Raw genomic sequence first — 26,095 nt, forward strand, 5'->3', positions numbered from 1 at the left:
CGGGGGGCAGTCTGCCCCCCCTGACGAGTCACAACCCATGCATTTTTTTTTTTTTTTTTTTTGCTTGTCATTTTTTTTCTGGTACGAAATCCTATATTTGTGGTTGAAGACCTTTTTTTTTTTTTTGCTTGTCACATTTTTGGGCGGACGAATTTGCCCCCCCCTGTGAAAAATCCTAGGTACTCCATTGCTCTGGTGGGATCACTGTTGTTTATTGTAAGGCCTGTAGCCTACAGTAATTACAGTTAAAAATGTTCTGAGCTTTTAGGCATCACATTGAGTCTCGGAATGTCATAAGGTAATTGCTGATATGCGATAAAAAAGTAGCCCCATGAATTAGAAAATAGCCCCAAGATATTTAGTGGTAGCCCCAATGTAAAAAAAAAAGTAGCCCCTAAAAAAAAAAAAATTAATTCCTACCCTGTAATGACCAGTAGGAATGTTGAAGAATCAAATCATTTCACGAATAATTGATTAATGCACAAATTTTAATTTTACTTCCAATGTGGTTCAATTGTATCAGACTCCAAAAAAATATACATGTAAATAATATGGCTGTCAAATGACCCTGTGCATTTTATTACTTTCTTTGGCAGGATGAGAAGACTGTTTATTTGACCAAAATGCTGGACACTTCACACAATGTAAAGCCTATTCTCGTTTATTTTTGGATTTGTGTACAAATCTTACATTCAGCTTTTTCTATGTTGATAAATTTCATTGCATTAATGAAAACCCTCGACTACCATAACCTTGATGTGGGATGAATTACTTCCTCAACACCCCTTTCAACAATGCAATTTGGTCAATACATAAAAACTACATGTATATAAGAATGAAAATGCACTGACTTTTTTCTACTCTGTTTGAAATCATTGTTGGGTCTCTGATTTCAATTATGTAATAAGGTCAACAAGTTCAAGCAATTCTGAACAGCAACTACTTTGCTAAGCAAGCACAGTCCCATAGAAGGGGACCTGCAGAAGCATGACAAATCAAGTAGTCAAGAAGCAGCAAATCTTGTGGCATAAATTCTAATGGAGTACTGGTATGATATCAGAAAAGAAGGTCAGGGCCCCGTCTTACAAAGAGTTGCGATTGATACGATCAACCTCAACTATGGACGGCCAGCAATGGAACATCTAAAATGCAAATTCGTTCAAAAAATTTTCTAGATAATAATGTACATGTACATGTATATGTACATGTATATTCATACACTCATCGTTCTCTTGAAGATTCAGTGTGATTTTCTTTGTTTATTAAGGAGATTGTGCAAATTTCTTGTAGGAAAATGGATGGATTTCCATATATAAGATTGATTGGATCAATCGTAACTCTTTGTAAGACGGGGCCCAGAAAATCAGAATTATACTAAATACTTCTACATGTACATGTATGTTTGGCTGAGGATGCACAGTACCTGTACTCACTTGTTGACCTGATAACTGATATGTGACATTAATCAGAATGACTATCCAAAAAAATATTTAATGTTTTGGCCAGTGATTAATAACACAAAACAAATAATTACTTTAAACACCACTATAATGCATCATTACCTTATATGAATGATGTTCAAATTGAAAGAGGAAGTCTTGTCTATCCTGGCATAAAATTGGTTTTGATTGCAGAAACATAAAAATCTGAAAATTGTTGAAAGTAAATACGAATTAATGGGAATTTATCTTTAAATTGCAAATATGTCGGTGTACAACTGTACAGGCCATGTAACCACAATAATTGATATCCCTTAGGGATACAGTAATTGTAGTACATGTTTTTGTACATTTTTGTACACAATAATTACATGCTTTGTTCAAACTTCATTACTTTTTATTATTCATAAGAATCTCTCTGATTTTCCTTCAGAATCTGTAGATATTATGCTTCAAAGCTTACATTTTCCCTTTATGATCATTAGTATTCTTACATGTAGTGTTGTCATTTGGATCTACATTGTAAACACTACATGATATACATGTATGTACAATGCAGTGTACTATGTACAGTATTCCTAAATGCCTTCAAAATATTATTATTCAGAATTCTATTATTAGAGGATTTCCATTATCAAACAGGTGCCCAATCTCAATTCTTTTGCAATTTCTTAGATTTACAGTTGTCAGCTTGACATGGCAACCGTGTATAAATCAGTGAGGTACCATCCGCTATATTTAGGTTCTAATATCAGTGAATGTATTAAAGAACTTTGCGGATATTGGAAATTGTGGGACTACCTCCATGCAAATTCAACTCAACAAGTTGATGATATGTACACCTCTTTGATTGAATACAGCATTTATTGAAGTGGGATGTTAGTGGAATAAGGTTCAAAGTCTAAATTCCAAAAGCATTACACCCACTGCAGATTAGTAGTCTCAAGCCAAAACTTAAATCTAGCCTTCAAACCTAATTCATACAGTACTCTATCCAAATAACGCAGAGATTTAAGGTTGAAGTTCAACATTTCATGCTCACCTACATGTATTAATATACAGTACAGTACTTGCAGGCAATATACCGGTGAAGTGCACTGCATGGCAAACGATGACTGGAAAATGTTTTGGTTAGACAGAGGATAAACAGTGATGACAAACTACATGTACTGAGACATATCATAATTAATACACATGATAATTTGATTTGGTAATGCCCAAAGATTAAGTACTGGAAAAATTGCAAAACATGTCACGGACTTATTGAGAATGACAATTAAAATCTATGATGAATAATTCAAGTACAGAATACACCGTAATGGCAAGCTACTACAGAGTAATAATCTATGAATGTGACTATTAAGAATAATTACATGTACATGTACATAAATAACCGGCTCTTTCATATTAATGGCAAAATTCATAGAGTACATGTACATATGTATATGTAGGCAAACAGACTTTGTCAGTGAAGAAGTGAATAAGGAAAGAGGAAGTAGTGTTGAATACCATATTGACTCCATAACCTCAGTCAAACTGCATTTGATTACAAAAACTGTCTGTAACTTTGCCACTACATGTAACCTCCAGGGAATTCTTGTTTGTTATTTTATTTTAATTGGCTGTCAAGCAAAGTTACATACATGTACATGTATACCTTGGTAGAACTTTGACATTCATAACAGACAAATTTTAAGTACATATACATTGTAACATGGCTGTGAATTCTGTAAAAACTTAAAAAGAGGTAAGGGTCTGCTGGGCTATTCCACGGTTACCCACGTTACATTTGGAGACACCTTGACTCATACTTGGAGCTGTAACTCCATTATTATTTATAGGAACTAAACATCTCTTTATCACAACACAGTACGCAGTCTGACTATCCTTTATATAAAAACAAAACTTGGGAAATTTTATTATGCTCCTGGCAAATCTTTGAAATGTGTCGGTTACTCACGTTACATGATTTGGACATGCATAAAATGAAGTCGACATAAGTGAAAAGTGTCCTCATACAAGGCTTTTATGAAAGTTGATTATATCCATTTCAAAGAAGTATATTAGGGATACAAACTTTGTATATAATTCAAAAAATAAAGAACACATGGTTTTTACTAGGGGTGCAGATAAAGAGGTTACTCACGTTACGGTTTAAGCCCTCAACATCAATTAAAGAACCAGTAATAAGTATAAGTAAGGCAAACACTATTAAAATGTACAGTTCAGATGGGCTATATATATTGAATTTGAATTTTTAAGCTCATGTCCACCAACCTATCGAATTGCCCTGCTGCATTACTTTGCTCTGTACATGGACATGTATTAAAGTACCGGTAATTTATTTTCTTGAAACAATTTTCTACTACATGTGTACATCCAAGTGACCCTTTGGAATTATATACATGTACAGTGTTAATGACAAAGTTTGAATATTTGTTCTTCATACCCCAATTGCCTCATCAAAGAAATCTGTACACATTTCACTGTACATGTAGTTTGGGTGTGTGTGTGTTGACATAATTACATGTACATGGACATAGATTTTTATCTCTTGATAAAGAGACAACATCAAATGAATTGTGATCTTGTTGTGATGATTGGGTAGGTTAATATCCTTTCAGCCCCACTCTCGTCCCTTAACATCAATCATCCATGATCCATGTACATGTGAATGAAAGGATTTGCCTCTATATCCAGATTAAAGGAGAATGAAACATTTAGAGCAAGTTTTTTTAATAGCTTGTGTGAAAGCAGAAAAATACAAAAATAAGATCAATGAAAGTTTGAGTAAAATTGGACAAGCAATAAGAAAGTTATGAACACTACTTGACTGTTAAGATCACTATAAATGCTGCGTTGAGATCACTATAAATGCTGCATGGAGACCCTCTTGGCCATGCATAAAAAATAAGTGATTTTAAAGATGTATGGTTGGACCTAATTTTTATAAACATATCTGCGAAAATATTTATCAGTTTTACCTAGTTTTCATCTCATTTGTGCAGAAAAATTTAGCAGATCAGAATCCCATGTACAGATCAACGACTCAGATTCCATGCGAGTAGATATCGGTGACCAACGAATGCAACGATTTCAAATTTGCTCATTTGCACCCAATTTTAGGACCGACCACCCGCCATACTCCAATTTTACGGATGGTTCTTGTCGCGCTGGCAAAATATTTTGACTCTTCGAAAATGGTTCTATGATGTCATCATGTTGGTTGATTGTCTCGCTACTTCCATTGCGAGCTCCGGCACATGATTCGACGACTGACGACAGATATTTGTTCTAAAGCCGTTTCCTATCTGATTTCTTGGTATGAACAGCTATATTACAGTGGGGTTCGGTTCTGGTCAATACAATTTTGATAAATTCTGCGAATTTCCTACCTTTTTAATACCCCCCTCTCTCTCTTGTAACATCGATTCTTATCGTTCTTATGTACACTGCGCATACTCTCCCTAGCGTAGCATTTGTAATATATGCAATAATCTTAATGCGCGCAAAGTGGTGTTGAATATGTGGTTGACTCACTATACAACCTTCCCTCTGAATACTTAAAATATATCCCAAAATATGGATATGGCTATGTTTTGAAACCTCTACATGTACACGTATGTCCTCTCATAAAATAAAACACCTGATCTTGCAATTAAATGTGTACCGTACTAATGGAGAAATTGTTCGTGTGTGACATCAAAGCTCTTGGTCACATTGCTATAAAGGGGGGAATCTACATGTACATAGCATTTTAGTCATTTCAATATTCAAACGCTTACTGACATTTATTCTGAGCCAATCAAATGCAAGGATTTCAGCTTTTATGTAGACAATCACTGACTATTTGTTTTATGAAATGCACCCCATATCTGCGCACATGATGAGTAAATTTGAAAATATATGAAATATGTGATTGGTGGCATGGAACACATATTTATCCATAAATTTCAATATTAAAAGCTTCTGAATACATACTATAATAAAAATGAGGTTTAAAAATGTCAAGGCTTAATAACTAATAAATGGCAACATTACTATACAAGACACTTGATATGCACAATAATGCATTTTAGGCATTTTACAAAACAGATTCTAGGCACAAGTGTACAGAGGCAGTGTATTTATTGATATTTGTTTGTATGAATTTATGTTTTGATTCTGAGTAATTGAACATTTTGTTATATTATGTAACTTTGAATGAAATTTTATGCTATGTTTTTTTTCGCATGAAAATACCACAGTGCTGGATTCACCTGGATTGGGTATGGGTTAGGGCGGTCCGCGGACTATAGTTATTTGGTTAACTTTGCCCAATGCCTGGCAGCTCATCCAGGTGAACCCAGTGTTTAATTATTTTTGTGTTACTGTATTATTGTAACAATTATTTTTTATCATTGTATTTGACTTGTTTGATATTCTGCCAAATAAAATAATAATAATAAGTGTACAGAGGCACTACAGTAGCTGCAAAGTGCAAATATGATTTGAAATTGAAGACCACTGCTGACCAGTGCACATACATGTATTAAAATAAAAGCATTGGTCATAGGGACCAAAATAAATGATACATTTTCTTGAACATAACCTAGAATATTCAGTCTGGCAGATCTACATGTGTACATTTATAACAATATTATTCATTCTAGCATGATACATGTATGAATAATATGATACTACATACATTAGTGACAATAAGTTAGATGTGCACATTTTAAAATCTTGTTCAAATCATCTTTTTATTCATCCATAATAAAAGCATTCAAGTTTAAAGGGCAAAGATTAAAATATGTATGGCAATGGATGGATCAACCCACAAGTCAACATAACTGCATTATCATCCAATCAATTTCTTTTGCAATAACTTTGAATATCTCTCAGGAAATAGCTTAATTTGGCGGCACCGCCTTCATATACCAAACTGAAAAATGCACAGGCCTGCACGTTGACAAGTTGGGCGCCATTTTAAATATACACCTACTTCACTACAAAGCATGGGAGATGGTGCAAATATTACCTTCCTTAGAAAGCTTCGTCAAATTCTACTAAGTTGCTGGAAGGATCTTTGAGCCTTTTGTCCTTTGCATCTTTGATGAATCCCCAGACCTCAAAGACAAATGCTTCCGGGAATCCAAAGAGATCAAAGTTCTCGTTGAAGGCCGTCATGAACTCTACAAAGTCCGTCTTCCCCTTGAACATGTCCACTATCGATGCAGCTATTAGAAAATCATGACAAGAATTAATTAATTTTATTTTTTGTTTTAAATACAAGGGATCAAATCTATGCATTTCTTAAAATATGCAACACCAAGGTTTGGGTAGATCAATGGATAAGTCTAGTCCTAGATACTGTAGGTCTCTGGATTATGACTTAAACCAGTTTAATGAGGCAAAGCGGTCTTGAAAACCACACCGCAAGGTGGATTTCCACTCAAAACTGGTTTGGAATACCACTTAAATTGCTTCCAAGATTGCTTCAAGCATTCCCATTACATGTTAGGAACTGGTTTCAAATAAACTGGTTTAAGAAAGTAGATGAGAACAGGGTCATTGTCAATGCAAAATACAGATACTGTTGATTACACTATTAGATACAGATAGTGTAACTCCCATTCTTTGTATCAAACACATTTTTTTCTCATCTAACTTTGTCAAAATTCTGTTCACTCTGAATATTCCACAGGTCCCAATCGAAATCCCAGAGTTGTTTTATCTCTGACATTTTACAGGGGAAGTTCACCCTGACGAAAAGTTAATTGTAAGACTAGCAGAAAAACGATTCAAAATATTGGTGAATTAAAAATTATTAGATTTTTTTTATGTCACAACATGCAAGAAGCTTCACATGTACTGTGAATTTAAAAAATCAGTGAAATGTCATTTTCTCAAAAAAAATTAAAATGGGTTTTATTGTACCTTTCGTATGTCAACAGAAATATTATTTCACACCCGCTCCTGGTAGAAGAAAATTTTTAATCATCATGAACCATTATAAAATTGAAATTTATACATTTCATATTGCATAACATATGGGGCAGCTGCTTGTATATAATGTCACAAATCAAAAACTTTAAATTCTAATAACTTTCTCAATCTTTAATGGATTTTTCCTCAAACCTTCAATGATTTTTTAATGATTTTTTTTCTATTTTTACGATAAACTTTTTGTCAGGTTGAACGTTCCCTTTAAATGTAAAAACAACCCACGGGTAATAAAGATAAAAACAAGTTTACTTACCTAGGTCCATATCTCTGATTCCCATGTAACTCTCAAGACAGTCATCTACTTTCCCCACTGCCAGCTGTTCATATTCACCAGGCTATAAGAAAACCAGAAAATTGAATTATTTTTAATCATGTGACAATACCTTTTATCAAATTGTTTAATGTTTCTGTTAGAATTTTTCTGTTTTTATTTACATGTAGACAAAGATCTATTGTGCTACAAAAGCATACATATAACCATAACCTTTTTTCCTGACACTTATATACTTTTTTGCTGTTGTTGTTGCTAATATTCCTTTCTAAAATCCCACAATTACAGGCAATTTCAATACCATATGTACATCATTTGATTATTTGTGTTTATGTTTGAACAATTTTTGAACCATAATAACTAAACTGTTTGACCTCATGATTACGACAAGTTGATTTTTATCATCCATCTGTCTGTCCGGCCGTCTACACCCACCCACCCACCCACCTACCTACCTATATCTATCTATCTATCTATCCGCCTGTCTGTCTACATCTATCTATCTATCTATTCAAAGGTGATAGATACATGTAGGCTAATGGAAGGACATAACTGCTTAACAAGGAACCAAAATAGTTCAGTTCATTGGTCACACAAGCCAGGGTCATTGGTTCAAATCCAAGATAGGGCAAAGCAGTTTCTCATATTTATTTCTAGCAATTTTGACATACCCCCCCCCCCCCATCTACCAGTCCACATTGCCAGAAGAATTCAGAATTGTGAATTAAAAAAACAATGGGTACACAATTTACCAATTTTTCAACTGTAGCAGGTCCTTTGCTATGTAATCTCAATGTGGCTTTTCCTGTACCAATGTTGTTGTTGGTTGCCATTGACGACACTTTACTACCACGTGGTCCAATTTCATCTGAAAAGAAATAAACAGAATAATTGTACACAATGATTCTTGCCAAAGTCAAGTTGAGCAACATTTTTTAATTTCTTAGAAATTATTCCTACTGAACTATTTCTTGACAGTCTATTCAAGACAATGGATGATTGGAACTTTTTTAAGCCTTTTATTTTTTTTTAATTGGCAACAGTGTGCTTGTTTTACTGCTGAATATTTCTTATTAAACTTATCTACATACATGTACATTAGTATATTGTAAATAATAAACAACACATTCAAAATCTTTAACAGCACCATCTACATGTTCATGTAGATAATATTGCCAACTTAACAATTTCTTAGTGGATATACAGTAATACATTGCAAAGGAAATTTCATTCTGTCTATTCAGGTACTTCGTAAGATTTTAGCACTCTTCCTCAAAATATATTTTGGTTTCTTTTCAACAACAAAAAATGTTTTCACTTTGTCTTGGATGGATATATATAGGTACACAACAACTTTTACAACCAGTCAGGGAAGAGCGCAGACTAGTAGTTGGCAAATTGATCTTTCCTGTACTACTAAGCCCACAGAAATGGGCTGTCACAATACATTAGGGTGATCATCTAAGTGAAACACCAAGATAAAGATTGCACTGACACATTGTACTCTTTGAGGGTGATACAGCAGCAATGCTCAAGAGTTAAAGAACCCCACCAGAAAAAGGAACATAAAGTGTTCAAGTTCTGCCATGTTTTAGAATTTTATTTGTGAATTCAAGTGATAAGATATTTAATTCAATAGAGCTTCTCTGGGCTTGCCGTACATTATAGTGTTGTTGTCTACATTCAACACTCAGAATGAAGGAATGCATTTTGTGGTGGGGTTCACTAATTGTACATGTATGGTGAATAGAAGTTTAATGCTGAAGTGTAGTTGTTGCGGTAATCCAATCCAAAGGTCATTTGATATCCCTTTGAAATCAAGGTGCATTGTAGTCCTACTATAAACAACAATATTGATTTTACTAAAAATATCCCATCTTTAAAGAGATTTTAACCATAATTGCTAATCTGCATACTTACTAAATGCTTTATGTGGTCTGATAAGTTTCATTGTGAATTCCTCTCCTACTGGCAAGTCCTTTAGCGCCCTTGCAACTTCGTAATGCCGGCAACCAATCATTTCAGTAGAGTTTATTTTCACTATGTGATCACCAACCTCGACGTAACCGTTCTTCTCCATTGTCGACCCCTCTTTGATTCTCTTTACAAAGGCATAACCAGCACCGTTATCTGTGATTGTTAGGCCAAGAGCCGCTTCTATTTTATTGACCGCGATTTCAAACTTCTGCCCTTTGATGTGTGCGTATATTGAATCGGATAGACCGATCTGTCCACCTAACAATTTTTCCATGTCAATCTTGAATGTGTTGAGTGTACAAAAGAGGATCTGCATAAAAAAACGAATGACAATCAAGATGAAGGAAATGGTGATACTGTGATACCAGTGAAACAATGCAATTAAATTACATACTACAAACATAAGATACAACACAATTGCTCTGAGTGAATGATGGGGAACCACAGCTATGCATTTTTAAATATTTTGGTCAAATTTTCAAACTTCAACTTGTAAACAACCAGAAGATCACTGTCCCAGAAGAAATAGAACAATAGTCACTGAAACAGAAATATGCTGTCAATTCAGCCTACTGATTATTTTGCCACCATGTCCTGGAGTTTATACTGTACATGTAATGTATGTCCCGGGGGGGGGGGGGGCACTTCCATTGACGAGTGGATACCAGGCGCGACCAAAGAAACGCGTATAAAGGATCTCTTTTTCAAGATTGGGCATGTTACATGTAGGTATACATGTAACTTAAATAAGGGTGTCAAAAACACTAGAATACTGCAAAAGGGTATACATGTTTATTTCACCAGGAAAGCTATGTGTTTACGGCCAATTTGGGAGGGTATAAAAAAGAATAGAATGCTTTATAAATGTACTTTTTGCCCTAACACCAAGTGTTTAGAGCCCGATTTGAGCAAGGTGTGGGAGGTGGGGCAGTACTAAACCAATGTAAGTATAGCCTTTGCCCTTTAGGTAATAAAAGCCAACGTCCGTGACATAGCTGAACTTGTTTAAAGGGGTCAATTCAGGGAATACATGTATTTGTCAAGGGTAATAATAATATATATAATATAGGGTATTTATATTGCGCACATATCCACCTTGTTAGGTGCTCAAGGCGCTCCTATATTACCCGGCTAAGCTAGGCGTTCATAGCGCACACAGCTTTTTAAGGAATTACTTCCTACCGGTACCCATTTACCTCACCTGGGTTGAGTGCAGCACACTGTGGATCAGTTTCTTGCTGAAGGAAATTACGCCATGGCTGGGATTCGAACCCACGACCCTCTGTTTCAAAGTCCGAAGACTAATCCACTGGGCCACAACGCTACCGTTTTGTTTCCAATACTTGTTAAAGGACAAGTCCACCCCAACAAAAAGTTGATTTGAATAAAAAGAGAAAAATCCAACAAGCATAACACTGAAAATTTCATCAAAATCGGATGTAAAATAAGAAAGCTATGACATTTTAAAGTTTCGCTTAATTTAACAAAATAGTTATATGCACATCCTGGCTGGTATGCAAATGAGGAGACTACGACGTCATCCACTCACTATTTCTTTTGTATTTTATTACATGAAATATTCTAATTTTCTCCTCATTGTCAAGTGATACAATGATTGATTCCTCCCTGAACATGTGGAATTAGCATTGTTTAATACTATATGGTTCAGTCAAGTTGGTCATTATTGTCAAATCTATAAAAAATGAGATATTGTATAATTTAAACAATAAAAAACAAAAGAAATAGTGAGTGATGGACATCATCGACTGACTCACCTAGTTGTGCATATCACTGTTTTGTGAAAAATAAGCGAAACTTTAAAATGTCATAACTTTCTTATTTTACATCCGATTTTGATGAAATTTTCAGCACTATGCTAGTTTGATTTTTCTCTATTTATTCAAGTCAATATTTTCCTGGGGTGGACTTGACCTTTAAGGGTTGGGTTGTTTCACACGCCAAATACTTGTTAAGGGGTGCATTTTCAGTATGGACAATACTTGTTTAGGGTGCTTTTCAAAACCCCATGGTCGCGCCTGGTATCCACTCGTCAATGGAAGTGCCCCCCCCCTATATATACTCTGTACATTGTGTTTCCTGTGACTGTCTAATACCACTTTCATACTGACAGCCGAAGTGGAGTTACTCCAGAGTCCAGAAGGAGTTACTCCACTTTGGAGGGCAGTATGAAAATTCTAGGATTATTTCAATCCAGATTCAAAGCGGAGTACTCAACCCACTTCGAGAAGAGGGTTACAAACAGTGTTAGTCCGCACCGGAAGTGCGGTATCGCCTATCTCACGCATAACTTCATTCATTTCCACATGGGGGAGATTCAGCATGCCACACATATGGCGCAAACTCGCTTGGAAACCACAGAAATTACTGCGGATACACTGCTGCGGAGCTTGCCAGTTAGAAAGGGGGTGTAATGTCAGTCCGCAGTACAAGCGTATCAACTCAATCCGGAATTACTCCGCAGTAACTCCACTTCGCCTTCAGTATGAAAGCACCTTAAGTGATTTATCCATGATAATATGAGTAATTTACAATACCATGTACATATAATACTAGTACATTCTAATTCAACAACCCAAAGCAATTTTCCACTCATTACCCTTGTCCTTATGAAAAGTCCTGTACATGTATGTTTTGTTTTCTGTTATTTCTTTTTCTGTTGCCAAAACTATTCATACTAGATAATCAATGTTCTCTGATGAGTCGCATGCCACTTCCGGCACATACACATTGTAAATATTTGTTTTTCTGGTTAATTTTCACCAATGTTGAATTGCTTTCAATCTACATGTAGTTGTGTATAAATAATATACATACAATTTTGTCAATTTCCTGAATTCTACTTTGTACAAGCATTGGTAATTCAGCCTTTGGCTGCAAGGAAAGATTGAACAAAAGACAGTTTGTGACAACAGACATTTAATTAAAACTGTAAACTTTGTGGGTTTTCTATGCATTTTTATTCAATTCAGTGGATTCACAATACGGCGTGCCATTTATGGGAGGAATGGACAGGCCGAAATTCGCAATGCCTCATGGGATCTATTGCACATGCTTGTACAGACAGTTGAACAAAAAGAACAAAACAAGGTGCAAGTGCACCTTCACACCTGGCGATGTTTTTTTAGGAAACTAATTTCACTTCAATATTTTTCAAAATTTATTCCAAATCTCATCGATTCTTTAACAGAACTTCAAGTTCAGCTACTTTACTTTTGTTGATGGACTGAAGTTATCGACCAAAAACAATTTTGGTTGCTTATTAAAAGTGTATTTCAGTCCATACTCCATAATCAAAATGATGGCAAAGTCTGACTGAGAGTTTGAATAAAGTCAAGGATGATGCCAAACTACAGCCATTCCCAATTTAACTGAAATTCAGGTTAAGGATTATTAGATATTTGGGAATGAATTTGGAAATAAATTAGGTGAAATTAATATTACTACAGTATGTAGTTTGCTAACATGCATTTGGTGCAAAAGTGCAATAGCGCTCCAAACAATGCCCACATTTATACAGCATCTGACAGTATACTGTACATGTAAAGGAGCCCTGCATAGCCAGGAGGCTACTAGAGAGTAATTTTTTTTTTTTTTTTACAAGTTCACACCTAGTTACCAATAATGCATATAGCAATTTCCATTTATTTGAAAGCAGGGTAAAAGAGCATTGTAGATTAATACATGTAAATGCCTTGCTCACTGGCATAGCTGCCACGGATCGAACCCCGGACTTTTTCATGTATAGCCAGGCGCCCTAGACCACGGCACCTCCAAATATAGAGGGCGAGAGATGTCTGCCGCCCTCTATATGTGTCTCATAGCTTAGCTACTAACAAAGAGAACAAGATGGCTATGTAAACACCAGAAAAATTTCCCCGTCTTCTCATAATATTTTTCGTTTTTAATATTTGTTTAAAAATGAAATTGATAATGTATAATTGTCTGAAATGAAGTTCTAGCCCATTAATACATGTGTATGATTTAGCACGAGGTCTTTTACAGGGAAAGAAGAAATATTGGAGGCAAAAACTGCAATGTTGACCGTGGTATTGGCACATGAATGGGGCACAATCCCTGGCTTCGTGGAGAGTAAAACACACGTTACTTTATTAGTGAATGATTTTTACTCTCTAGGAGGCCTGGGGCCCGTTTCTCAACACATGGACAAGTCAGTCATATCTTTATCCACCAACCACGGAGTTAGTTCCAATCTTATTAAACCTGTTTCTCGAAAGGCTTCCTAACTAGAATACATTGACATCGATACTATCGGTAAAATGAGCAGACGAGACGTAGCCTTTGTCACAAAATAGCATAATTTCCAAAAAGAAAAATTATGACAAAATTGCAAATAGTGTGATGAATCGGGAAATGAACCCTTTCAAAATAATAGCACAGGTGAATTATGCATCATACATACTTAGACCATGAAGACGGGAGCATTCAAATTGCAGATAAAATTAAATTCTGAATAATTCATTTCATGACTAAAAAATCACTTGTGGACGTTGAGATGGGTACCCCCGGGATATCAAATTTTAATAGTTTACGAAAGTAAACCATAGCGGTTTTCTTTGTAAAATGATGATAATTATACGGTCTTTTATGACTCCGAAAGTCATCAAAATTATATTTTAACGAAACATTTTTAATAATTGATACCAAAACATACGAAATTTGACAAATTATATGCATAAATTAGAGATAGAATTTATCCAACTGTTAATAGGGGTCTGAAAACAACAAATACGAGTTCTGTTATGGATGGCCTGACGTGGTACAATCTTTATCGATTAAATCATTTTACTATTTCAAAATGAATGGTTTTGTGGCATTTTACCAACAGTTTCATAGTTTCTTTGTGTTACAATTATCATTGAATGCATTATCCCACTTGTTTTGTGATGTGATTTCAACCTTTATGATTGATTACGTAAGATTATAATTTTAAAATTTCTAGGCACTTTTGCATGTCATAGTCTACCCACGTGATGCCACTACGTCATTAAGAAAGAAGTTATGACAGGTTCGGAGGTGTCATAAATATTTAGTGAGGTTGTTGTACCCGATCTTTGTAAAGAGGGCTTCGTGAAACGGTTAGCAGACAAGTAGCTCACTATCTCCGATTTAGTCAAGAAATTAGACTTATGACGGTGTTGAGAAACGGGCCCCTGGCTAGGACCACATGCATGAACACCTACAAATTTGACTTAAGATTAGACGCAAATTTATATTCCACAAAAAAATTCAGTTGATAGTTCCTTAGTATTAATATTGTTATAAGTGTGCCAAAAATTAGACCAAAAGCTTCGGTCTCTGTTATGTTGGCTGTTCCGCTGAACTCCGTTGGCTCCACTCACCAAATACAGAGTACAGAGACAGAAGTTCTAGCTCGATCTGTACAGGGACTCAATGGCCATATGTTTATGTATTAAGTTCGGATAAAACAGGGTAGTGATGTTGAAGGACAGCCATTCAGTAAGTCACTGTTTTTTCCCCTTTTAATTTTATTTTCCCCCATTTTGGTGCATTTTAGGCCAAAATGGAATAATAATCTTTATTTTGGTACAGTTCTTTTTATATATATATTTTTATGAAATAAAGACAAAAATCGATGAGGCCGTCAGGGATTTTGCATTGTTAATCCCCTAATGGTGGCTGCACGATAGCGAGCCGTCTGTGTATGAGAAAAAAAATGTTAAAAAACTCCTCGAAACAGACAGCTGCCAGCTGTCTAGCCAAAAATCTAATAAAAATTTGAAAGCTAAATATATATCATTGGAAAAAACTTCACCAGTCACTTCCACATTTTCAGATTGAACAAAAAACTTACGCCCCATATATCTGTGCAATCATTCACTTTAGTCTTTACACACGATTCAGGGATTTTAATGAAAAAGGCTGCATTTTTAAGGCCGTCACATGAAATGCCTGAAATTCAATATTTTCCTTCATTTTGACTCAGATGAGTCAGATCTAGATCTTTTTTTTTAATGCAGAAAACTAGTTTACAGTTGCTGCATGTTTTATTACTAATAGCAGAATCAGGGGAAAATAACATGCACAAATTTGGAGCACTTTCTTAGTAATAGTACTGTAGGGCCTATTTCCACAAATATATTCTTCAGACTTGAGTTGAGAGCTGTTTTTCTTTCAATTTCATAATTTTTTTTACCTCTGATGCTGGCATGGAAAATCCCTCTCCTATTTTCCCATAAAGTTCTGTTACATTAGTGAATCCTTCTACTTTGGTAGGTGGGCTCCCGTGAGCTAGAAATGCACTGAAAACAAGTCGTTGAGGTTTAGGAGGAGGGGCATGAGGAGCCGGATTCGTGGTTGGCTGTCTCGAAGGTGATGACTGCTGACCAGCAGCAGCATCGGCGGGTAGCGTCGGGAGAGCTCTGGACGATGGGTCGTCAGCGTACGGTGAATGCGTCGGTGTATCATCACCGGCTCCATTATAATTTTGTGGGTTTGAAACAGGGTCCGCAAAACCGCCGTTCTTTTTCTTGTCCCCCTTCTTCTTACTGAAAAACGGCATCTTGTATATTCCACATAAACTAGGTATATAAATTCCAAGATAAAACGTCTTTTCGTAAACTTTACTCGCTGTCAAATCCGATTTATTTTCCGGAAATTGGTGTCTGTCAACTTCAGAGATATTGCCGAATGAATGAAGACGTGCAAATTGCACTGCGCAAGCGCAAAAGTTCTTTTGGAGTTCATTTCAAACGCCCACTCCGATTGATCAACAGGTGAAATACCATTTGTATGTGTCAACCATTCTACGAATCTACTTTAAAAAAAATCACATTTCTCCTCAAAAGTGTTATCTTTTGGGGGCCGGGTTTTCTATAGATCTCTTCTAAATCGATATACCTTCATAAACAATTTTTATTTTTGTCATTTCAATCTCTGTACGTCAAAAGAATGATAAATTTGACAATTTTATCTTTCTATTTCATTTTATTGTATTAACATTTGTTAAGTTTGACAAAAATAACCATATGTTCTGGGAATTTATTCATCAATTACTGACATTAGTCCAGCAACCCCAGAACAGAGGTTAGATAGAGCCAATGGATGGGGCAGTGACAGAGAAGTTGGCGAAGTACAGCATATGCCGACTTAACCCAGACAAGAGGCTGAACTATTTTGGGGTATATGTTTACATTTGCCCAATATTCTTTTTTTCTCAAAACTTTTTTTTTTTTTAATTCTATTCTCATTCTTGCACATATTAAATATCACTTGAGTCGAAAACAGGCGTTTTATCCATTTTTATTCAAACCACCCCATTATGTAGCTTGTACAAACTACAAAAGAATGTTAAAACGGCTGTTTTCATCTCGCACCGTATGGCTGCCATAGAGCAATGTGACTTGGGTATTAATCTCCTCCATCATATTCATTTCTCCTCTTCATCCTGTCACTCTCCATCTATTACTTTAATTTCATGCTAAAATTGACATCGATAATCGCTGAAATGTTATCAAATTGCCATTAAAATAATATACATTAACAGCTCCCACAAACTTTAAGTTACAGTCAATTTCCTCAACGATTTGATTGGTCTAAACTTAAAGCCTTCAGAAATTGATTTTAGCCATTAAAGAATCACCCCTGGTAATTATTCATAAATAATTTGACAATAGTAATAAAAGCACACAAGGATTTAACAAAATTGTTATTTTAATAGACATAAATAAATATTGCATACCGTGCAACAATTATGTACCTATTTTTCATATTTTCAACAAACAAGTTGAAAATAAATAACAATATCCAAAAATAAGAAGGAAATAATAGAAAACAATGATGAACATATATAATATTAACAAAATAATTTTCATAGATGCACACAACATAAACATTTTCAGTACATCAATAATACAAATTACAGAGAAAGAAGGAAAATAAACTTTACCAATCAAAAACAATATATTTCTGATGAAACTTAACAATATTTGGTATAAATTCAGTCATTACATATTCCATATCATCAGTGCATATGATTTTTAACACTTATATGATAGAAGTGAATCATGATTTAACTTTCTGAGAAAATACTTTGCTGTTGAAATAATCTAAGACTTGGTACCTTGAATTTCGAACAAGATCACTTCATTAATTTTCACTGTTAGATGATAGAGATATTGTTAATTTATTAAGTGCTCTATAATAGTAAGTTCTTGTATAGCACATAACACATTATGAATAATGTCTGTATGCGCTTCCAAAGGACTTGGATATTATTATCCCGGCTGTAGCTCAAGCAGCTAGCTTCCAGCGCTCCGCATTTCAAGGAATAAATTCCCGTCAGGTACCCGTTCACCTCACCTGGGTTGAGTGAAGCACAATGTGGATAAATTTCTTGCTGAAGGAAAATATGCCATGGCTGGGATTTGAACCCCCGACCCTCTGTTTCAAAGTCTGGATACTAATCCACTGGGCCACAATGCTCCACAATCTTTTGACCAATGTAGGCCTTAACAGCAATCTACTATGTATAACATAATTACTCTATATCGAAGCTGCCATATTTGCACTTAAGCATTTAAGGAAGAAATCACAATGGGTACCGATTTACTTCACCTGGGTTGAGTGCAGCACATGGATGAATTTCTTGGTGAAGAAAATTAAGGCTTAGAATAGGATTCTAACCCACAAACCTCTGAATGAAAGACAAGAAATACAACCACTGCACTATGACCAGTAATGCCTAAGGCAAAGGGGAGACTACTCAATTGGTTACCGTTTTATGGCAGCCATTTTTTTTTCCTCTCACAATTAAATGAAATGTTCTGTCCTCCAAGCAGTGAGCTGCTACCTATTTGGACAGTAAAACAGTTACATTTAAATCTTACAGAACAGTCAGACTGTAGTCCCTATGCTAATGAGCAAATAAGCAAGATTTATCCAAATCCTCTCGTGGCTGAATTCACCTCCCTGCAAAATCTCATGAATTGTGAGATTTTCTTCCTCAAAGAATTTTACCACTTCATCCTCAACTAAGATTGAATATCTTTGAACCACAGGAAAGAGTAAATGTTACTTTGTTACATTGATAAGTCATTTTGAATGAAATATTTTGATAAATACAGTAAGTGAATTTTAGGCCTAAAAAATGTCTCAAAACAGAATTTTCTTCCTGTTTTTTTGTTGTTGCAAATTGTGCAAAACTTTTTATTTTGAGTCCAAATACTATTCATATCATCATAAATCTCATCTTTGTTCTTTCTTACAATGTCACTCTTGATACATGTGTGTGGCACATTGGAAATGGGTAAAGATCCAGCTTTCCCCACCAAGATACAAGACAAGATTTCTGACATTTCTGAGTAGCATGAAATTCAGGATTCCGATGGCTGGATAATGTTTCAAAACAACAGGCACTGGTAATTTGAAGAGATTACCACATGGTGAGTGTGACCTTGGAAAGGCCCCAGCATGAATACCATGGAAATTGGGTGGGTGTGTGGTCTCTTTGACCAATCAGAGTGCAGTATCCTTGTTTTCATGCTGCTAAATGTACCTGACCTATGAAAAGGTGGATCTTAGCCCATGTACAACACTCTCCTTATACAACCTATATCATATTAAAGCTCAGATCTTTAGCTTTATCATAAATCATTTGGGCTTAAACAGAAATAAAGTGTAATAACAAAAACTTTTGTTGGATGAAAATAATTATTTTGTAGCATGTTTCATACCAAAAGTTTCACCTATATAACAAATTCTTTTTAAAAATTAAGACACATGGCCTTTAAGAATGATTCTTCTTTTTTATTTGATAAATCTTTGGAGCAGCAATGACCGAATTAAAAGAGGTGTTTTGGTCCACACCCAGCTCATTAAATATGCAAAACCTTTCTAGTCGTAAATATCACTTGGATAAAAAAGCTACTTTTTGAGGGCCTAACTACTGACTGAGAAGCATAAACAAATCACACTTGTTCTTTTTTTTTTACATATCCAGTTTCACATGTATGAAAATATAATCTTTTACAAAGTATCTAATCTACAAGTTGCATATCAAGGTGAGATCATTCTTATACGCATCATTAAAGATGAAAAGATGAGAAACAACAGATTTCATTTTTTTTGTGTATCTGGTTGCTGTTTCATAAAGCATACTTAAAATGGAAAATACCAGGTATCTATTACAAAGATGTTCTTGATCAATCAAATGAAAGGATTTTGTAGAGTATACAAATAGCTTTAAACCTTCCATTGATTACAAAATTTATGAATCAGGGCCTAATCTAAATTATTGCAAGAGTTTTGATTACCATTGAGACTCGATGTTACCACCAAAAAATACAACAAAACATAGCATTCTAACTAGTCACTTTGGGCCCTTATTCCCAACCCTTCAAATTTTAAATTCTTGGACTTTCCAAATTAACACGTATTTAATAGCACAATTTTTTTTTTTTTAAATGTTTTATTCATACCAACATTTTCCAGAAAAAGAGCACCAACCCCACAATACTATCATCATGTGACTGTAATTTCTTTGTTTCACAATCTGATCATTACTTAGTACTCCTCACATTCAACAAAATTTTACATATCACTTATTCTTGGTGGTCCAGACTCCATTCAGGACTTGGTCTTCTACTTCATCCACTCTAAAAATGCCTCCTTTCAATCTAACTTTTCTTAGGCTAGACCTGAACATTGCTTGTGAACAGTTTTCAGATTGCTCTAATCTTTTCATGCAATTTGTGATGAAAAACAGAAAGTATGGTGGCCTAGACTGACTAAAGCACCTGATTCACTTTGTTCTCTAGACCATGCTATAATACTGCATAAAACTGTGCTTACAGACAGTTCTAATATGCTTATGTGCCTTGTGCGAGAAAATGGAAGACACATTCTTGGATGGATTTGCTGTCTTTCATTATCTGGATCTTATAAGAAAGCATTAATACAATACTTTATAAATCACAATAAGGATTTCTAGGGCCATTCTTATCTATTTGTGTAACTTTTGTATGAAGATTGAAGACACTTTCTTGGCTGATCCGGTGTTCTTCATTAAATTGATCCTCAGAAATATGGTACTCCATAACATTTCCATAAACACAAATAAGTCCTCAGACTGTTCTCATCTGTTCACATGATTTGTGAGTTAGGACAAAGTACACATTCTTGATGGCCCAGACTCTACTCAGGACTTGGTCCTCTATGCCAAGTGCCACAGTGGTCCACTCCGTTCATCTACTTTACAATATTTTACACTGCTATAATGCTGCATAAAATGTTCTGATGTGTTTGCGTGACTTGTGGTGGAAAATGAAAGACACATTCTGGGATGATCTGGTGTTCTTCATTATTTGATCCTTATAAACATAGTCCATATGTTTTGTTAATCAAAACAAAAAGTTCTGTTCTCAGGCTGTTCTGATCTGTTTGTATGACTTCTGATGGAAGATGGACGACATATTCTTGGTTGTACAAGCGTTCTTCATTATCTGGTCCTCATAAATATTCTCCATACATACAATGTTTCCTTGAACACATAGTGAGTGCTCAGACTGTTCTAATCTGTTCATGTGATTTGTGGGTGAAGACAAAGGAGACATTCTTGGTGGCCCAGATCCCTTTCAGGACTTGGTCCTCTACGCCACGTTTATCCGCGCAGTGGTTCCACTGGGACAGGTCACTATTGCAATCAGAGTCATCGGGAGGAGGCCGAACTTGGATGTTGTTCACACAACGATTGCACTTAAACCTGTGATTCAATGAGATAAACAAATCACTTCAAATAGCCAGATATTGATTACAGCATCAACAATACAATGTATATTATCATTATCAAGACATTTATTACACCTGAAATTACATGACAGGTATTACAAGTGAGTCTGCCTACTTCAAATCTCTTCAAACCACAGAAATCTGTATAATTAGGCAAAATCTGACTTAAAAGACATATATAATGAATGCTTTACTTGTACATATTCTGGTCTGAAGATTGCTTCCATATAGGCCAATTATGTGGCATATAGAAGATTGACTTATATGTAGACTGAACTGTATTAAAGGACTCAATTTCCTAGCAGCATGTGAAAATAAATTTAACTCACCTGGATGGACTGGCAAATTCATACAAATTTGCCGGATTTCCTTATCCAACTATCCGCATAATAATATCATTGAAATTTGGGGGTTTCCCCCAAGGAGAATTATTGATTTCCCATACTTTCAATTATCTTTGGACAAAAATATACTTTCCAGTTTTCATATCTAGATTTGCATATTTTAACACCAGTTAATGTAATAAAGAATGCTTGAAAATACCATTGGTTCTTCATATCCACGTTGTAAACACAGCCACACATTACACGGAATCCCAACCTCACCTTCCCCATCCCCTTAAGTCATTCATCGCCTCTTCTGCTTCCTCAAGAATACTTGTCATGGGTGTCACCGATTTTACCCTTATTGAGTTTGAAGAGATTCTTGAGATTATCTATGGCGAATGAAATTACCCTGTAATGTCATGCAAAATAATAAATCCCAGCCAACTTTCCAAATCCCCTCAAGTCTAAAGTTATTCCTCTTTCGCTTACTCAAAAATGTCAGAGTTCTGGGTGTCACTGAGTGTACCCTCATCGAGTTTAAACAGATCCTGGAGTTCATCAATGGAGAAATGGAATGGAATTACCCTAGTAATATCATGCAAAATGATAAATCCCACCCCCTTCCCCTCAAATCTAAAGTCATTCTGTGCTTCTTCCACTTCCTCAAGAATGTCAGAGAGTTCTTACTTGTCATGGGTGTCACTGAGTGTACCCTCATTGAGTTTAAATAGATCCTTGAGCTCATCAACAGAGAAATGCCTCTCGACATCCTCCTCATTGTCCACTACGCAACTAGAGAGGGCCTTCTTGTGAGCCTGACGCTGGAAGATCTTCTCTTCAATCGTTCCCGTCTGAAAGTTGGAAACATTTAAGAGCAGTGATTGGACAGACTGGAGTAATTGGAGTAATTTGATTTGATTTATTTTCTTCTGCATTCATACCATTCAAGAATAAGAATTTTTTTCCATTACATACATGTAACAAACATGATATATGGTTTTGATTGCCTGAGAAACACTGGCATCTGACTGTTAATATAGTGACTGTCAGAGAAGGTAAATTTGTTAGAGCTGACAACTTTCATGAAACAGTCCCCAGTGGCTGGTTGCATAAAAAGTTATTATTATGGTAACTTTGCCATCCAGTGGTAACTACCATGGTAACGATGCTCAACAGCCAATCAGAATCAAGGATTCCATTGTAGTTACCATTGGATGGCAAAGTTACCATAATATTAACTTTTAGGCAACAAGACCCAGGTCTATGTTCTATGTTTTCATCACAATTTTATCAATCCACTGACCGCTAGGAGTCTGTAGATGTAGCACTGTTTCTTCTGCCCATCACGCCACACCCTGGCCATAGCTTGGTCGTCATTGGCCGGATTCCAGTCTGGATCAAACATGACCAGACGACTGGCTCCTATCAGGTTGAGACCACACCCACCGGCCTTGCTACTCAACATGAAGATAAACTCAGGGCTCTATGGTGAGAGAGAGAGAGAGACAGACAGAGAGAAAGGGGATATAAAGAAAAAGGAAAGATGGAGAAATAAAAGGGAAATGAGAGAGGGAGAGAGATGGAAAAGACAGGAAAGTAGTAGAAAATAATGTGATTGTAATGGCCATTTCCATAGTACAGTTTACAATTAAATCAAATTATGACCCCCCCAAAAAAAACCTCACCCCATGGTCATGAATTTATTGGTCACAAAAGTGTGATATAACCTGAAATGACCATTCATCAGGTACCATATAGACTCAATTTCTATTTATTAATTCTTTTTAAATTTCAGAGTGACATGAAATAAAAACAATAATGACAGGCCTTTATCATCTCAATAATTATCTATCTTCATCATTGCAAGGAATCAATCTCAATTAAAAATCTCTCATTTGATTAAGAAAGACAAAATCACTGAGTGCTTATTGAATGATATGGAGGAATTCATTTTCACCCTCGAAGGTTTTAACCAATACCACCCTCTTTTGGTCTGTGGAAGGAATTACCAATAGATTTACTCATAAATTACCAAGTACATAGATATTTCTTACTTACATTTGGATTATTAAAGTTGTCCACAACCTTAGCTCTCTTTTTGATGGACATGGACCCATCTAGTCTGACAAATAGATATCTGAAATGAATGCAATAAAATATGAAAATAGCGTGACAGTTAGCATCGTGACACCATATTCTTTTAAAACTGCAATAAATTAACTTTGATTAATATGTGATGAATTCATTTTGATAATCTTTGATGAGTTTATACATATGAATCACATTTAACCCTAGTCCGAGCAGCATGTTCAACTTTGGATATTATCAATTAACATTACTTAATTTCATGTTATGTTTGATGAGAAAAGAATTAATGCCACCTATTTCCATAAAAAACAATACCCCTAAAAAAAGTTGAAAGGAAAGAAAAATACGAAACAAAAAACATGAAATACATATGGAAACATTTTGATACCACAGATTCTTCTTTATATGCATTTGACAAGAATCTCATGAAGAGTCTCTAAACAAAAAAAAAGTTCAAATGCTTTATTCATAGATTTACAATCCAATTCCAATTTCATGCATAAATTGGCATTACTACTATACATATAAAATAAACAGATTTAGTAAAAATTAAATTATGCACCCCTCCCCTGTATTTCAACTTACCATTTTAACCTACAGAGCTGCTCAAAGACATCTAATGTTTGAGTGTAGACAACCTTGTCTGATGAGGTAGTCCTGGTGATGTCAAGGATGTATTTCAACTTACCCTCTTAAGCTAGATAGTTGCTCAAAGGGTGAAGTTGGACACCAGGAAAACCTTGTCTGATGAGGTAACCTAGGTGATGTCAATGATGTATTTCAACTTACCCTCTTAACCTACAGAGTTGCTCAAAGACATCTAATGTTTGAGTGTAGTTGGACACCAGGACAACCTTGTCTGATGAGGTAGTCTTGGTGATGGCAAGGATGTAGTCAAGGACCTGCATCTTTCCTGGAAATTTTAATCGAGAAATCATGTTTAGAAGTAGAGATCAGATACTTTCCCAAACTTTTGTTTAAAGGTCTTTTTATAAGGAAGCCATTTCTATTAGAGCTCAACTAACCCCAAACACCTACTCAATAAATTAATCAGAGTCTATTATAAATCAAATGGAACAGAAGGCTTATTGCCACAGTTAAAAGACAAATACATTTGCTCCAGGCATCCCAGTGGTTAATTTAATATAATTATATACAAGTATATACATTGCCAAATGTATTTTTTTAATCATTATGTATCATTTTCATTTCCCAAAAGAATAATATCAATAAAGTTCTTGAGATCATGGTGAAGAAATCAATCTTACCTGAAAGCTCTGGTCGGAGTTGTTTGTTGTTGTAGCCAGGCGGGAAATGCTGAAGCATATCGTGAAAGCCATCCTTAGATGAAACACATTTATCATATACCAGAGCAGGATCTGAAGAAAAGGACAAGAGATTCCATAATAATATTTCATTCATTTGATTTATGTTGTGGCCCAGAGGATTAGTCTCTGGACTTTGGAACAGAGGGTCGTGGGTTAAAATCCCAGCCATGACGTAATTTCATTCAGCAAGAAATTGATCCACACCGTGTACTCGACTGAGGTGAGGTAAGCTGATAAAGTGGTACATGTTGCTAGAGCTAAAGCCAGGGTAATAACAGTTGTGATTTGTATCCTCCGGCAAAGAGCGCTATATAAGTCCAGCTAGTATTATTATATTATTATTAATTTCATTTGAATTGATATGATCTAATGGATTTTATTCAAATCAATCAAATCTGGAAGAATTTTGATTAGTTGCAGTTAAAATCATTTATATTCAACTCAATAAATATGATTTCAACTCAAATCAAATAATTTAAATCAATTCAATCAAATATAAATATAATAAATTAGACTACATTAATTCAATTAATCAATTCCATATATCCTCAAAAGTTTTAATACCATTTTGTGGGTGGGGGCATAGAGACATATTTAAAAAAAAAAGTAATCAACAGAACAAAAACATACAGTTTTAATATTGCATTGTTAAACCCTTAAATATCATATCAATTCATTTTCAATTGCTCCTGATACATAACATATTGAAGCAATAATCAAATAATTATTTTCTTTCAATACATGCTTTCAGTTGCAAAAATATTAGACTCCTCCTAGACACATGGAATACATGCAGCTCAGTGCAATATATTCAATATACCAATCATACAGTGGCGTAGTGAGCCATATGACGAATCAGGCATAATTTATAAAAAGTTGCGAGCGTAGCAA

General features: G+C 35.2%; 2 protein-coding genes across 2 annotated transcripts in view; both read right to left on the reverse strand.

Moving 5' to 3' along the window:
- Positions 1 to 710: 710 nt before the first annotated feature.
- LOC129270981 (PDZ domain-containing protein GIPC1-like) lies at positions 711 to 16,387 on the reverse strand. Its single transcript, XM_054908325.2, has 5 exons — positions 15,872 to 16,387; positions 9,619 to 9,985; positions 8,451 to 8,566; positions 7,681 to 7,762; positions 711 to 6,658 (listed from the first exon to the last, which is right to left on the reverse strand). The coding sequence occupies exons 1-5, from the start codon at positions 16,235 to 16,237 to the stop codon at positions 6,465 to 6,467; spliced, it is 1,125 nt and encodes a 374-aa protein (XP_054764300.1). The 5' UTR covers positions 16,238 to 16,387; the 3' UTR covers positions 711 to 6,464.
- Positions 16,388 to 20,877: 4,490 nt separating this feature from the next.
- Positions 20,878 to 26,095, reverse strand: part of LOC129270982 (DNA repair and recombination protein RAD54-like) — a 32,733-nt gene continuing 27,515 nt past the window's right edge. The window contains exons 17-22 of the mRNA XM_064106999.1: positions 25,145 to 25,255; positions 24,666 to 24,789; positions 23,847 to 23,925; positions 23,092 to 23,271; positions 22,476 to 22,639; positions 20,878 to 21,436 (exon numbers count right to left, since the gene is read on the reverse strand). Of these exons, the coding sequence (XP_063963069.1) occupies positions 21,235 to 21,436; positions 22,476 to 22,639; positions 23,092 to 23,271; positions 23,847 to 23,925; positions 24,666 to 24,789; positions 25,145 to 25,255 (860 nt within the window). The 3' untranslated portion in view covers positions 20,878 to 21,234. The remainder of the gene's footprint in view (positions 21,437 to 22,475; positions 22,640 to 23,091; positions 23,272 to 23,846; positions 23,926 to 24,665; positions 24,790 to 25,144; positions 25,256 to 26,095) is intronic.

This window comes from Lytechinus pictus, chromosome 11, assembly GCF_037042905.1.
Source record: "Lytechinus pictus isolate F3 Inbred chromosome 11, Lp3.0, whole genome shotgun sequence".
In the NCBI taxonomy this organism is placed as follows: Eukaryota; Metazoa; Echinodermata; class Echinoidea; order Temnopleuroida; family Toxopneustidae; genus Lytechinus; species Lytechinus pictus.

Excerpts from the sequence above, each read along its gene's own strand:
- LOC129270981 (XM_054908325.2), bottom strand. The coding sequence starts at position 16,237 with ATGCCGTTTTTCAGTAAGAAGAAGGGGGACAAGAAAAAGAACGGCGGT. Across the intron at positions 8,567-9,618 it reads CAGACCACATAAAGCATTTA|ATGAAATTGGACCACGTGGT; the intron begins GTAAGTATGCAG and ends ATTTCTTTTCAG. Across the intron at positions 7,763-8,450 it reads CTGCTACAGTTGAAAAATTG|CCTGGTGAATATGAACAGCT; the intron begins GTAAATTGTGTA and ends GTTTTCTTATAG.